Source organism: Macrobrachium nipponense, chromosome 21, assembly GCF_015104395.2.
Source record: "Macrobrachium nipponense isolate FS-2020 chromosome 21, ASM1510439v2, whole genome shotgun sequence".
NCBI classification, from domain to species: Eukaryota; Metazoa; Arthropoda; class Malacostraca; order Decapoda; family Palaemonidae; genus Macrobrachium; species Macrobrachium nipponense.
The window spans coordinates 57,597,054-57,613,777 of NC_087212.1; the positions used below are offsets into that span (position 1 = coordinate 57,597,054).

At 32.8% G+C, this 16,724-nt stretch overlaps 1 protein-coding gene across 3 annotated transcripts in view; it reads left to right on the forward strand.

The window, feature by feature from the left end:
- LOC135198051 (protein crumbs-like) overlaps positions 1 to 16,724 on the forward strand; it is a 199,131-nt gene that overhangs the window by 126,990 nt on the left and 55,417 nt on the right. For 2 of the 3 annotated variants that reach the window (XM_064225443.1, XM_064225441.1), the window contains exons 21-31: positions 535 to 673; positions 1,660 to 1,838; positions 2,145 to 2,266; positions 2,614 to 2,752; positions 6,754 to 6,780; positions 7,883 to 8,062; positions 10,051 to 10,184; positions 13,328 to 13,543; positions 13,662 to 13,855; positions 14,114 to 14,336; positions 15,475 to 15,660. In XM_064225443.1, the coding sequence (XP_064081513.1) occupies positions 535 to 673; positions 1,660 to 1,838; positions 2,145 to 2,266; positions 2,614 to 2,752; positions 6,754 to 6,780; positions 7,883 to 8,062; positions 10,051 to 10,184; positions 13,328 to 13,543; positions 13,662 to 13,855; positions 14,114 to 14,336; positions 15,475 to 15,660 (1,739 nt within the window). The remainder of the gene's footprint in view (positions 1 to 534; positions 674 to 1,659; positions 1,839 to 2,144; positions 2,267 to 2,613; positions 2,753 to 6,753; positions 6,781 to 7,882; positions 8,063 to 10,050; positions 10,185 to 13,327; positions 13,544 to 13,661; positions 13,856 to 14,113; positions 14,337 to 15,474; positions 15,661 to 16,724) is intronic. The other variant, XM_064225442.1, reaches the window with a different exon arrangement.

The window sequence follows — 16,724 nt, forward strand, 5'->3', positions numbered from 1 at the left end:
AAGAACAAATATTTTGGGTATGCCCTATTGTGGCTGAAATGTCACATAGTGTTCTCATTGAATAATTTATAATTAACTAACCACATCTTTGCTGCTACTTTCATGTGGGATAACATCTGAGCAGATGCCATCTTCATATAAAAACAAGCTTCTTAAATAGTGTAACAAAAATTTATCCTTTTACAAAAAATGTTACTCAATATCATACCAGCATTCTCTTTCCACTATAATCTATTGCTGCTTTTTATTTTATTGATCTTTTGGAAATGTGATATGTAATGTCAGTGGCATTTTATGTTTGTTCAAGAAACTGGCTTTCAACAAAAAATTAACATCACATATTAAGGTAATTAATACTATAAAAAATTAGAGCCGCTACAATGTTAAGAATATACTTACCTAGTGTAGCCTTTTCATTGATAGCCTCATATTCCAGTGTTTATCAATCATGATCCAATTTCTGTAAAAAAAAAAAATAATTCTCTTTCAGTAATTTATGTAACCACCAGTTTCTCATGTTTTTATTGTCTGCAGGTTATGATCTCTCATTCCGATTCCGAACTACATTACCCAGTGGTGTCCTGGCTGTTGTGCAAGGAAAAACATATGCTATACTGCAGCTTTTGAATGGACAGCTAAATCTGTACTCGCCTATTTTACAAGAATTACCAGAGTAAGATATGCTATTGAATTGTCTTGATACCATACATTATATGTGGTTTTAAAGAAAAAATTATTGGTAGAAAGGATATAGTTTGTTTTGATTAGTGCTGCTTATTCAGAAGTTAAATGTGATTATCCATGTACAAGCTTTCTTAAGGAGGTTTAGAAATCCTATAACATGCTTGCTTTTTGCTTTTCATGTGTGATATGTAGAGTACTTGTAGGGATAATAAAGTACAGTACTACTCAAGAGCAATGATAATCTATGTTTTATTACAGATTTGCACTTGTTTAAATAGGGTGTACATTATGTTCACATTACAACCATCATTTATGTTAACGCAGAATCGAATCCTAATTACCAAATGAAAATGAGTGTCTGTTAGCTTGATAGCTTTCATCATGCATGCAATCTGGGATCTTGGGTTCCTGGTAGGAACGAACCTTCTAGTACATTTTTATTCAGTGTGTGTGACAAGAAGCAGTTATCAGAACTGATTTTATTTCTTTATCTTTAATTTTTTTTCCTGCATCATCTTTTGACTGTAATTTTTCTACATTTCTGAATGAACCCTGTAACTAGAATCAAGACCAGCTTGAGATCTTTCTAGGGGGGAGAAAGGATGTAAATAAGCAATGAACTCATTATTTTTCATTTAGCTTTAGCAGCTGGATACACCATGAACACATTTGCTGACACAGTTTAGGCTAGACTTGGAAGTGGAAAAGCATGACTTGTTATAGGTTGTCCTCTTTTTGCTAATGGTTTTGTGAACATGCACATAACCACTTCTAAATTAAGATTCTAAGTTATTCAGTGGTAGAAGTTTCTGTGTCCAAGGATCTCAAATTTATCTAGGTTTTTTTACTTTGAATTTTGTTATTGTTCAAACCTTGGCTATCTTAATCAAGCTCTGTTAAGTCTGTAATATGAAGATGGAGGTAAGTAATTGAAAATAATGTTTAAACTCAAATTTCTTGATTGTGTACTTGCAGATATTCTGGTGATGGCAGATTAGATGGTATCTATACTGGCTCACACCTTAATGATGGTCAATGGCAGGAAGTAAGAATGACAATCAATGAGAGTCATGTACTCTTAGCTGCCAATGATCAGGAAACCGTGGTTCCTGGTAATCCATCCCAGACCATTGAAAGTTCTGTTACAGTTTTAGGTGAGAATGGGTTACATATTTGCCTTGTTTTTGAAGGATATACTATATCACAATAAATTGTTTCTTCAGAATTATTTTAATTTCTACTTCTCTTTCCAAAGGGAAAGGTTGCACCATGAAACTATTACCTAAATCCAAGCCTCATTATATTTGCTCTGTCTTTTGATTGCTGTGGCCTTATAGTTGGAGTCACATAATGCTACATTTAGCTCTTTGTTCAGTGTACCAGGACCTATTTCTGTTCCTTTGCATTATTTTGATTACAATTTGTATTTTTTATTTTGTTAATTGTATATTTTTCCTCAGGAGGTGCAACATCAACATTGGCTATTCTATTAAATGGAGCTCCATTCTTTACTGGTTGTATTGAAGATGTTTTTGTTGATGGGAGTGTTATAATACCAAGTGATCAACCCTCTCCAATGAAGGTATATTAAAAACAGTTTTATTGGGAATTATGGCTTTTGATTACCAGAAGTTTTACTTGCCAAAAATTTGGTGAATAAATTACAATAGTAAGAAATGCAAAATTTTGATTAAGTATGTTATTCATTCAATTTAGATATGTAAATCTTTTCAAAGAAATGTTTGGTTGTCCAGTAACAATTAATTAAAATAATTGTGTAAATATACTGTATATAAGAAATGAGTAACTAAATTTCTGCAATCAATTGAACTCTGTCATTTTGTTCATTGTATTTTTGTTGATTAGAAAATTAGCTTTTCGTGTTCTATTTTGTCATGATTTCTACAAAGTAAGACCTCTCTAAAACAGATAGCAGTGGAAGAGGGATGTCCTCGTGAGGAGCAGTGCTCTCCCAATCCTTGCATGAATGATGGAGAGTGCAAAGATATGTGGACTAGTTTCTTGTGTAACTGTCAGAGGCCATATCTTGGAGATACCTGTGAACTAAGTAAGTACTGAATTGATTTTTGACATTTCATAAGCATGTCTCATTGACAATTACATAATAAACAGTTGATTTGTGTATCAAAAAATTTTAACCAATTATTATTAAAGATAAGAGATATAGAAGTTATTGCTCCATGAGTTATATTATGATATACTCTAGTCATTATGCAATCAAGGTAACAGATACAAGGTAAAGACTTGGAATATTTGCTTTTCAGGTGATGCTTTAAGTTAGTTTACTGAAGATGACTTACTTTGAAGTTTATATAAAAATCATAGTAAAACATACACTACTCATTGAGTCACTAAAGTATACATATGTATTTGCTTTTGAAGTACTGTACTGATTGCATACTGCAGTTTATGAATTAGCTTAGATAGGTATCATTTATAACTGTACTTTTCTGTTCTTGCATTCTTTCTTGCATGGATGCATGAAAACTATGTCATGTAGGAGGTATACAAAAATACTGAACATTTTTTTTTATTAGATTATGCACTGCATCAAATTATCAGCTGGTGTAAATTGTTTGTGTTCACGCAATATAAAGATATCATTCTCATGCACAGTGCTTTTTGAATTGAATTCTTTGTGCCAGTATTGTAAATGGCCTTTAACAGTAATGAAATAACATCAGTTTGGATGTGTTCCAAGAAACTCTTCTAGTATGCCTCTAGTGGTTTTTTTATGTTTTTTTAATTCTCTCTTCCCCTTCTCCTCTCTCTCTCTCTCTCTCTCTCTCTCTCTCTCTCTCTCTCTCTCTCTCTCTCTCTCTCTCTCAACAACAACAACAACAACAACCATTATCATAGCCCATAGTTAGTGTGGTTCCATTTCTTTCAATGTTAGAGAAAAAATACAAGTCTTTTAGAGCAAAGAATTTTAATTTGGAATGTTGTAGTTGGTAGTTTAGATGTTGGGCTGTATATTTAGACATGACCAATAGCTAAGCATTCTGGTTGTAAGTGATGGGTATTTACTGTTATGGATTTTTTTGTAGTTAACCAACAAAGCACATTATTTACTGATATGGTGGGAGATCTGGTTGTAGTTGACTAGTACAACATTCATTTTTATGTTATAGAAAGTGGTATTTTTTTATGTAAATCACAGACAGCTGACCAACACACTAGGGTAGGAACTGGGAGCATAGATTGCTATTAGAGTAGGTAACATGATAACTGAAAATTTTCTAACATTTGAATGTCCTGTCCCAGGGAAGACAAACGATCAGACTGCACCCATGTTCTAAAGTGATACTACTTGACTACATAGGATTTTCTTCAGAATTCACTAACTGACAATCTAACGTGCTGCATATTTATCTGTTTTTTTTTTTAGTATGAAAATGCATTTGTTTTTATAAAATAAGACCATAGTAAGTTTCATATAACTGCAATCTATCAAATATATCAGAATTATGAGAAAGTATTATGCAGGAAAACTGATGAAACATTTCCAAAGCTTTTGGTCATCCAACGCAGATGTGTTTGACAAAATACTTCATCATCAAACATATTAGGTTCAAATGTTAAAGTAATAAAAAAAATATGGAACCATAAACTTTGAATACATAGTCCCATTTGATTATTTTTATACTTCATTAAAAGAAATAAATGGGAAAGCATTACAGTAACTAAAATGCATTCACAGATATCAAGGATGGATGTGGTCTGTGTATGACAGAACAGATTTTGTTCTTTGGCCTAGTTGCATGTTTTCTTTACTTGCTAAAAATACATCATAGCTAAAATTCACATTTCTGGTGGGAAATATCTACACATTCTTACATGTCAAGTTACCTTATGAATCAATTATGCACCAAAATCAAGCAGAGGTACTTTTAAGAAAATAAAATTCTCCATCATTTAAAAATATTTGTATTGACATGGGCCTTCACATTAGTATTAATAACTATTTAAATTAAAATAAACTACTATTTTCTTGATATAATTTGAGGAATCATTGTCTTTCAAAGAACTGGTAATCTAAAAAAAAAAAAAATTAAGCCTTTAGTAAACTAGATTGCAATTTAGAAGTCTTGGCAACTTACAGGCAATTTGAACTTAGCCTAAAATAATAATAATCATAATATAATAATAATAATAACGATTAGTTTTTCCAGACCTCTGAGTCTTGTATAGACTTCTTGGGTTGGTTGCCTAAAATTCCAGAATTCAAATAAAAGTATTTGTACTTCATATTTCTAGTTTGAAAATGTTGTTATATCTGTTGTTGAGCCTACAGTATTAGGTTTATATACTGTTATATGCTGTAGAGGTAGTTACAGTGACCACTTTGAGTAGTATCAAGTTGTGCGTGCCGGCAGTGGCAGCAATGTTTACCTTGTCACTGTGTTTTGAGCTACTTAGTGTGGAAAAAAGTAAAAAAATAATGTAAAGTAATTCTTTTAACATAGATGACAAATGATATCAATGCATAAGAGATCATATTTATATACTTACAGGGAAAACAATGTTAGCTGTGAATTTACAACTTATTGACAAGTACAGGCAGTCCCTGGTTATTGGCAGATTCGATTATTGGCAGTCCAGTTTTATGGGGCTTGTCTAGCTCCATAAAATTGGTGATTTATGGCGCCATAACAGGCCAAGTTCTGGTTATCGGTGCCATAAGGGTGCTTATGGGGGAGCTAACTGTTTATTGGCACCATTATGGCACCATAAATCGCTGAGTTTTGGTTAATGGTAGGTTTCGCTTATCAGCACACCCCTGGGAACAGAACCCCCACTGATAACAGGGGACTGCCTGTACTATGACAATGGATAAGTAAAAAATAACACTACTTGGCAACCTTACAACATTTTACTTGCATCTGAAATTGTAGGCTGTACAAAAAGAATCGTATGGCTTACTTTTGACCGTGGCTGTACGTATATTTCAATCCCAAACTTATTCCGCTCAACTTTCATACAGGAGATAAAAAAAATTAATCAACCATCTTAAGTAGTCCTAAGGACGTTGTCTTTCTTTTTCCACCATTTCACTTTATATTTGAACTTTCTGTTGGATATCTGTCAACAGATATTGCAATCTTAATCAAGGAAAGATTGTAAGCTGGGTAATTTAAATGTAGTTCTAACACTTTATTAAATATAATTTATATTTATTCTGGTGTCTTGACCAGCAGTTGATTATCAGTTGTTTAATCACTATGACAAGTGATAGTGAATGTTATGAAATGATCAATTATTTTTCAGTACTGGGACCAACCAAAACAGTAAAAGGACAGAGGCCTTTGAATTCTTTATATTGTATTTGAGAGCATTTACTTTTAACCAAAGTAATATAGTACATACTGTAATTATCATTTTCAAATGTTGAAAAAAGAAACAATAGTTGGAATCGGTAAATACTACTTATATATAGTATGTATGAAAGTATATTCTACATGGGAATAATTAAATTTTGCTTAATTAGTTAGACTGATGCAACTTGAACCAGTTAGTGATTGTAGTTTCTTGCTATTATTCTTTGAGTAAAGTGGGTTATGATTTTCAAATGGAGGTTATCTAGTATATAGTTAGTTTAGAAGTTACACATGTTTATATACACTGAGTATGGCACATTAACCTTGTCCTATAAATAACCCAAATTAGCCAGTAGCCACTTTGAGACTAAGCATACTTCACATGAAATTGTCTGGTTGCATTTCTTAAATTTTGTGCAATATTAAGTATTTGATTTTCTTTCCTTGTAATTCGTGAAAAGAGGAACTTGGAACCACAAAGGATCGCAAAGAATATCGGAAGCATGATGTGAATGATCATGGTAGATTATTTTGTTTTTCTATCTCTTCAGTTGTTTGGTGTGTTAGAGAATATGGTATTTTGGGCGTAATGGTATCTTTTATTTGGGCATATAAGCAATCCAGCTTTACTGATGTGTAAGCTCTTAGTTTTATGAGTTTCACTCATCAGTTAGTCGTGAGTACCATGTTGCACAGTGCCACTTATGTCTCCTTTCTTCAATCTTTGTAGGAGGAGCAACCTGGGAGGCATCACTTTGTAGGTCTTCAACAGCACATGCTTTAGCCTTTTAAATTGTGATTGTGTAGTTGCATTCTCAGACCCCTTGATTCAAAACACTTTTCTGGCAAAATAAGTTGTTTTTTGTTGTGTTAAATTGCTGAGAAAAACATTTTTGTAATAGTATTTATCCACGTAAATGCTTAGCAGCAGTTTTTTTTATTATTATTTCTTAAATTTTTTCCATCAAAGGGTCTGCCATTTTTAGCCACCAGTTCTTGCTTAGTTGTCAAACACAGCATTTTAATTTATTTTTGCACTTTTTTTGTGTAGTGAAAATCTATTTGTTGTGCCTGTGTTTTAGATTGCAGTAAAATAATAGTCAGGTCATTGTAATGGCTTTTTTTAGATATAATATATATAAAATAGTTAAGTAATCTTATTTGAAGTAGAAATAGCTAAAAAATATTCTTAAAATTTATGTATATTGATTTTGAAATTTATATAGTATTTTTAGCACTGCAGATGTATAAAACACTTCAATTTTAATAGCAATCTTATTTATTAGATAGTGATGATTCTTGCATGTTGTTTTATTATTAAAACTAACAGTTTGTGCAGAATTTGAACAATGTAATAAGTTTATAGATGTAGTTTTTTAGAATTTAGTCGGAATAAATAATTTAACCATTGTCAAATGATGGTATGTACCATCTCTTATGGTATATAATCAGATGCAAAGGTAAAGTATTTCTCAGTAATATTTTTAGAATTGTTTTTATTTATAAACATTTTGCATGAAAATGTGAAAGATTTTACTGATAGAATGCAGAACATTTATATCATAAACTTGCACCTGCTGGAGAGGGAATATGCTTATTTGGAATGAAACTGTTCTTGTAGAACAACACTTAATGCAAAGAGTTTCAGGTTACATTGAGCCATGAATTGACCCGACTTGTGACTGATGAATTTTGCATACTTGGCAAGAAATCTAAGGGAGAATGAGAAATATTTAGAAAATTCTTGAGAGGGGAAATAGAATGATGAAATTTGTGCCTGCATTAATTACATGAAACGCAAAAAAAAAAAAAAAAAAAAAGACTCCTTATTGTATTTGATTTTCTGTTGTGAATTGCAGGCTTTACTCCAGCTACCTTTGGCAATGAAGATATACTGGACAGTTTGGTAACTGTGATTATCCCAGAAGTGGACCATGCAACATACAGGACACATGCAGATGTGTCAATGCTTGTACGCACCAGAGAACCAGATGGTCTGATATTTTATTTAGGAACACCACTTGATACAGATATTCCAGGTAATTTCTTCTGTAAACGTTTTCTTGGAAATTAAACATTACATAGTTTACTTTATATTATTTTAATAATAGAGGTTATAGAGTTTAAATGGAAGTTGTTTAATCACAAATCCAATACTTATAATCAGCCTTTTTAAAATATATCCAGTGATCACCTAACTCAGACATAAGTGTGAACTGATGTTTTTTATCTCTTGAATTTGGCAGGGGGTCTTATATATGCCTAGGGCTTTGTGATTGATGTGCATTTCACTTACAGGATGAGATGATTTGTGAAGTATTAACTTTTCCACCAAGCCATGTTATGGATGTTGGTAGTAGTAGTTCCTCTTTGGACGAGTAGTTTTTGCGCTCGGCTACCAATCCGGTGGTCCGAAGTTCGATTCTCGGCTCGGCCAATGCGGAATCAGAGGAATTTATTTCTGGTGATAAAAATTCATTTCTTGATATAATGTGGTTCAGATCCCACAATAAGCTGTAAGTCCCATTGCTAAGTGACGGATTGGTTCTTAGCAACGAAAAAATATCTAATCCTTCGGGCCAGCCCTAGGAGAGCTGTTAATCAGCTCAGTGGTCTGGTAAAACTAAGATATACTTAATTTAACTTAACTTATAGATGGTAGTTTTGCTTCAAGCTTAAGATTATTGGGGGGGGGGGGGGTGGGGCAAATTTGTATTTTCTGGAAGTTAGTTTTTTTTTCAGTTCATTGCTAGCTCTAAGCTTCCTCGTGATTTTTCATGTACGAAGTTTACTCCAACTTTGTGCTGTTTCTGCTTATTATACTTTTTTTCAGGGTTAATCACAAATTTGAGTAATATAAATTCTGGTGATGTAATATGTTTCTTTAGTTCTTTGCCCCTTCTGTAAATATTTCTTTTAATTTGTTTGTTTTATACTTTGTATGAGACTGTACATTGTATTTGGGTTTATTCTATCTCTTATCTTTTCTCTAGCTAGGGACAGCATGAAGATGCCTCAACAAGGCATACCAGGTTATCTTGTGAAACTTGTAATGCCTACATGTCCTGTATTAAAAGAGACACTCATCAGTTGTTTGCTTGAGAATGGTTGCTGGAAATTTGGTATGATTTATGAAAAAAAAATTATTTTAATAGGTGATGTAAGATGATCATACTCCTCCAGCCTCAAGTCTAAAGCTCTAGTTTCTGTCACTGGTATTGGTAAATATCCTTGCCTCTGGCAGATGCATTGGCTGGGTTGTATGAAAATAACCTTATTTGAAAAGGGTGACATTCCTCAAGGTTGCTATTATTACTCAAGCTAGCAGAGCTCTGTCTACCCAGAAAAATTGGAAAAACATGTCGTCGTGCAAAAACAATGCAAGCCAATCTTAGAGATACTGAATAATTATGAAAAAATGTCTAGGGAATCTTGTGAGATGCAACATAGGTGAACAACAAGTTGAAAGTTGGATATTTATGGACCAATGGGCATGTGCACTAGTCTACCTTTAAAGTTTCTCGTAGCTACTCTCTTCTTTCAGGTGAACTAGTTGCTTGAGGCAATTTTGTTAATCATGAAATGAGCCATGTCATAAACTGTGGGTGTGCAGTGAAAGTTTTTTTTAAACAAATTCAGTACAAACTCATTATGTCAGCCCTGCTAATTTGATGAGGACTAGAATTTGCACATGATATGCAGAATCTTCAGTTGACTGCTCTTACTTTTCTTTTGAAGAGGAATGGAATTGACTGAGATGATTTTTTTAGGGCAAAATAAGCAAATTATGGGTATAATGGGTTTATTTTGAAAATATTACTCTGTTTGAACAATAATGTACTTTTATTCTAATATATTTTCATAATTTTATTCTTAATCACATGTAGACTTTATAATTCACTTGTTGATTTTGTTTTTAAGTTTGTTGACCCTTATGTGTTCAAGTATTTTATTTGCTAAGTTTTTGGACATAGAGATTTACTAATCTGTGTCAGTCAAGATAACAACACCTTACATTTACTTTCAGGGATGCAAGATAAGCACCTGCTTGCTCAGCTTGTTGGAGGAGATCTAGTTCTTCGTGTTTTGCTTGATGGACCTGAGGAAAGATTCAACATCTCCAATGTTGTGATAACTGATGGAGATCCTCATTTGCTCCATGTAAGCTAATAATAAAGTACACTATACTATTTAATATACATTGCAAATGATGATGTTTTGGTTTGTTATAAGAAAGTGTAGAAGTACTCTCGGTGTATGGATTATGATTTATGAGGTCATGAGACATTGAGATTAAGAATAAAAATGGAATATTTAGGAAGGATGCAAATTAGAAATCAGGTATACTCAAACCAGATAATGGTAACCTGAGATGTTCCCTCCTCGCTTTTTGTATACTTGAGATTGTCAGCAAAGTTTTCACTTATTTAAATTGAATTTGTTTTCCTATTAAAATGAAAAATTAATTTATTGTAAAACATATACAGTACTGTGCATACTACAATGAGTTTTCAACTGTTTTTCATAGGTTCCAGTGGTTACAAAGACAAAATTGTTAGGAGTTTGTTTATACCCCGTATTTAGGGTCTTTTGATGAGGAAAAGGCTAATTGGAGGGGTTGCTGTGGTAGTGTTTAACACTCGCCCCAGTTTTATACCGACACCTTTTATATAGGTGAGCGAGTCAGAGGCTTCTGACATGTCCAATTTAGCAGTTCTCTGGTATTATAGCAATATTTTACTAGAAATAGTGCTAAAGCAGACATATTTCACTGGGCGACACGGCTTCCTCGCCCAGAAATAGATTTTTCCTACGTCAAAATCCCTTATATATTATTATATATATAATATATATATATATATATATAATATATATATATATATATATATATATTATATATATATATATTTACACCAGTATACCTCGAGATACGAAAGGCTCAACTTACGAAAAACTCGAGATACGAAAGCCAATACGAAAAATTTTACGGCTCTACATACGAAAAGTTTTCAAGATACGAAAGGTTTCTGAAAGTCCGAGATTCGCCCGAATAACAATTTTGAAAATCGCGCCGCGCGCGCGCCATCTTAGTACTAGTAGACTCGCCACCATCCTCCTGCTCTCCATTGGTTCTGATGCTAGTCGCTGCCATGAAATCCTTCTCTCCTATTGGCCAGCGTCCCTCTCATCATGCATCTACTATGTACACGTGCGTGCTTCGGCCACTCTGGTACCAGCATTGTTATAGTACGCACGCAGTATTCGTTTTCGGGATCGTCAATGTGTACGTTATTTAAAAAAAAAAGTGATCAAGATCTCTCACATGGGATAAGTGATCAAGGTCTCTCTCATGGGATAACTGGAAAACTTTGCAAGGTTGGAGAATATCCACTCCCTGCTGAAACAGAGCGTGTAGACCAATCATTTACAACATGCATACCAATACGATAATCAAGGCACTTCAGTTTATGTTGAAGGTCAGCAGCCGAACATTCAGTACCTCAATCAGTTGCAGAGAGAGCATTTGGTTGAACAGGGTTTTGATGGACACCAGGGCAACAGAGTCATGAGGTGCAAAAAAAAGAACCAAGTGATAAAAAAAAAACAAAGTTGAAATTCTCTGTAAAAAAAAAAAAAAAAAAAAAAAAAAAAAAACAAAAAAAAAAAAAAAAAAAAAAAAAAAAAACCTACGTAAAGTAAAAAAAAAAAAAAAAGTAAAAAAAAAAAAGTTAAAAATAAAAAAAAAATAAAAAAAACGGCAGAAAGAAATTAAAGCCGCTTTTCATAAAGTGCAATCATTTGTAGGAAGGACACCCCCGAAAAGGCGTCACACAGGAACATTGTGTACGTATATTTTTTAAAGTGTACGTACGTACGTACATTATGTACAAAGGAAAAAAAAAGGCAGAAATTAAAGCCGCTTTTCATAAAGTGCAATCATTTGTAGAAGACACCCCCCGAAAAGGCTCACACAAGAACATTGTGAAAAGTAGGCAGAAGCAATCTTCCTTGGATAGTTACGTATGTAAGTAGCCTCACTCGAAGGTAAGCTCCACAATTTTACGTACAGTATAATTTCTTGTTACCATGTACACTAATATACATTTTATTTACAGGTTATATTTTGCATTTTTTTTTATTTTTTTTTTGAATTTAGGTATTGAATGGTCCCGGAATTGTTGTAGTATTCATTGTTTATAGGTCAATTTAGCTTTATTAGAAAATAAATTTACTGGGGTGTTTTTGGAGGGCTTGGAACGGATTAGCCATTTTACATGTAAAATGTGGTCCAAGATACGAAAACCTCATGATACGAAAGGCGCCTCGGAACGGATTAATTTCGTATCTCGAGGTACTACACTATATATATATATATATATATATATATATATATATATATATATATAGATATATATATATATATATATATATATATATATATATATCTGTACTGTAGTACATAGTATATATTCATGCTGCATGCTTTACAAGTTAATTCTGTTGTCATGCCATCACGTACAGTAGACCACCTTATTTGCGAGGGATTGGTACCACACCCCCACAAATAGATAAAATCTGTGAATACTTAAAACCCCTCTAAAAATCCATAGAACTGTCTATTTTGGTAGTTAAAAAAAACACTAAAAATGCTTATGCCTGAGTATTTTAATAGTTTTATCATGAAAAGTGCATTTAGTCACCAAATGATATGAAAATACATTTCTCAGTGAAAAATACAGTGAATATGCAAATTTTTTGCAAATAATGGCTTGGTACATCCCATAAAAAAATCTGCAAATAAGCGTGTCCACGAATCGTGAATCCACAAATAGTAGGGGTCGACTGTAATTGCATTACGCAAACCTTTTCCAAGGCACCTTGTGCCTTTATCCCTTTTGCTTCGGTGTGCTTGTTTACCATTTAATACCCAAGTTTATATTGTACGTAGTATATGCTTATATTTTACTGTTCAGGTAACCTGTTGTTTTGGTTGACATGATACCATTGGGAATTGTAAATACGAATGACATAGTATTTTGTAAACTGGTTGTACATCTTGACTTGCTTTAAATGTGATTTTAATAAGGATTGCTTCATAATTGTATTCATTTATTGGAGTTATGCAAAATAAATTCATGTATGTTAAGTAAGAAATTTAATAATTTGTATACAAGATAAAGGTCTGTATCAACAAATCCATCAGTAGATAAATTATTCTCGTGTTAAAACTGTATAAGATGTATATTATTGGTAGTCTGTCAAGTTAATTATTGTAAAACATATTCCTTTTACACTCCTTGCAGGTTAAAAGAATCAATAATGAAGTTGAAGTGTATGTGGACAATGGGCAAGTTTTGAACTCATCACTGTTGTATGGAGGAAATCTTGATGCTCAGGTGCTATACTTAGGTGGTGTCCCTGATAACTACCACTCACGATTTAAAAGACAGCTGGGGGTTTCAAACTTTACCACAACTGTTACTCGGATTCATTTTAAGGGGATTCTTCAAGATATTAGGGTAAGTTATTTCATTGTATATTGTGAAATACATAGCACTACGTATTGGTAATGAAATTTATTATCTTTCCATTTGTGATTTTTCTTATGTTACAATTGGTTGCCCATTTTCTTTACAGCTAAGTAATGGAACAGAAACGCGTTTAGTTCAGCCTTTTCCTCTTGAAAATGTTAGTTCTGATCTTCTGCCTGGATTGGATTTGGAGCCAGCAGATGTTCATGGTGTTTTAGAAGGAGTAGTTAGTGATGATACATGCATCCATGACCCATGTCAAAATGGTGCCACATGTTCAGTTACTTGGAATGACTTCAAGTGAGTATAAAATTTTTTCAGTCATATATTTTTGGTAACACCTTACATGGCAAGATGTTTAACTTTTTTCTATGATGGATCATGTTGTAATGATGTTGCTTATTTTACATTACAAGGGTACATTGCTTTATTGGAGAATTCTGAATAAGGCTCACAGAAGTGCAATAAAGAAATTGACCTTAAGGTAAAATTCCTTCAGTTCTTAAATTTGATAATCATATGTCTTAAACTTAAAATTACTTTTCTCCATTTTTACAGCTGCACGTGCACATTTGGATTCAAAGGCAAGACTTGTGAAGACAGAGAATACTGTGCACTCTATCAGTGTCCAGCTGGGTCAGAGTGTATCAATTTGGATGATGGGTATGAGTGTGCGGCAAATCTTACGCTAAATGGAGTTGACTCATCACTTTCATTTTCACCTGACTTTACAGATCCTCCTGCACAGATAAACGATGTCTCAATAAACTACCGGAGCCAGGTTAGCAGCTGTTGTATAGTTTTTGTGAAACAATTGTAAAATGAAATTGACTTATAAATTCATGTTTAGATTTTCATGTACATTTAAAAGTGAGCTTCAGTTTTTGCTGTACATATATAATATATAATGTGCACTTATACATCTGTAAAGGTCATTATGGTAATATCCATTAACAGTTAATTGAAGAAATACAAATTAAAGGATGATTTGGAGTATTTTGAGATTGTTTAATTGGTGGATAAAATGGTCAATGATGAGTTGCTAAAAAGTGAAGATGACCTAGAAAGGGTTGGATAGATAGGGGTAATATAGGTATTAGAAAGGAAGGGTCTAATATCTGAAAGCATGAGAAAGTCGTGTTGTGTGTAGAGGGTTTGAGAAACCTTGTGCATATTTGTATAGAAAATATAAATTAAAGGATGATACATAGAATTTTGAGATTGTTTAGTTGGTGGAAAAAATGGATAATTATAAGTTGCTGAAAAGTGTCTAATTTATAAATGGTAGGGGTAAGAAGAGGATGACTTAAAAAGGGGATGGATGGGTAGGCATGGAAGAGGTTTTGGAAAGGAAGCTCTTAATATCCAGGAAGCACAAGAAAGTTGAGTTGTGCAAGGTGGATGTGAGAAGCTTTGTGTTTAATTGTATGAAAGAGAGGTGGTGTGGAAGTTTTATCGCACAGGAGTTTGGCCATGATTCAACAATAATTCTATGAATGCAAATGTTAATATTTTAAGTTGATCAACAGTTTTTTCCTATTTCATTTTACTATGCATAAGGCCTTGAGAATGGGGAAACCAGGCAGACATACATTGTTTCTCTCATATTCCAATATTTCAGTCCCTGCTGCTGATAGTCCTCCTGTGAGTTGGAGGCTGTGTTTAGCTCTTGAGTGCTGTTGGATAGAACTGAATTTGAGTGGTTTGTTTCTTTGACAGACTCAAGTTTAAATCTCCCACATTTTTTACTTTGGCAATTAGGTTTACATGTTAGGTTATTCATTTGAGCCTTGCTGTGTGAGGTGCCATTATTAATTTTCAGTTTGCTTGGTAATTTGATTTGTCACCTTCCCATCAGTGGAGTAATATTACTGGTGAATATCATTTGTGGTATTAATAAAAAAAATGATCTTTTATAGGTTGGAGGTGTAGTCTTCTCAGCTAGAGCTGTGAGTGGCCTTGTATGGATTGGCATGACCCAAAGCTCTGTAGTAGTTCACCAAGAAAGTGGTTTAATTACAAAAATGTCTTACTTCACCTCTAATGTTACATTAGATGGTAACTGGCATATGTTACATGTTACGTTTACCCCATCAGGATTACAGGTGAGAATTAATGTGTACATTTATATATATATATATTATATATATATATATATATATATATATATATATATATATATATCTTATATATAATATTATATATATACTTAAAAAATCACAGTAGATTCATGTGACTCCATTAAATAAGCGAATACCACAGGAAAATGATAGGCAGAATTCCAAGCACTTTTGTCTTTACCAAGACATTGTCAAGGAATGAATGAAATACATTTGGAAAGAAAGTAATCAGGTTAACCAAAAGATAAAAGATACCAGATGGTTAATTGTCAAAAAGGTAAAAATCTAAGTGATAATCCAGGATTATTGGATATCACACGGTCACAAACTTAAACAACAACGTATCCATAAAGTCCAAAACATGTCAAAACTGAATAAATTAGTTTTGTTGCTTATATTTATCTACTACTTTTTTTTTTATGAAAGCATTGATTAAATAAACCAAGACTTAAATTTGGAACATTTCCATTATTTGACTTGATGAAACAAGATTCAGTTATATTCCTTTTAACTGTGACGTTACATGGGATTAAGGCTCTTGCTTGACTCCAGTTAATAGGATGATCTAAATCTCTCAAATGTATGAATAATGCATTCAATATTTGTCCAGTCATTGTGAAAGAGATTTACCAGTTTTTCCGTAATATACTCTTATCACACTTTTTGCAAGGAATTTCATACATGCAACCGGGAAGATCTTTAGGAGAATTTTTATTACTAAACTCTTGACATTAATATTACTGAAAACATTTACGATAAAAAGTTTTAAAATTCTAGGAATTTCTAAAAACCTTTCATCATAGGGTAATTTTAGAATGTTATGCTAACTAAATTCAAGTTTGTTGTGAGTTAAATAAAATTTGTTTAAAGCTCTTTTCCATGCCACATCTACAAAAGTCCTTGGTTATTTAAGTTTCAAGGCAATATCATAAATAGTTTCAAGAGACTGAGAAGGTGAAATTTCTATTATTTCTATGGACAGTTACATCAAGAAAATTCAAATTACAATTTAGCTTATTCATGCTGATATCTGATAATCCTGGATTATC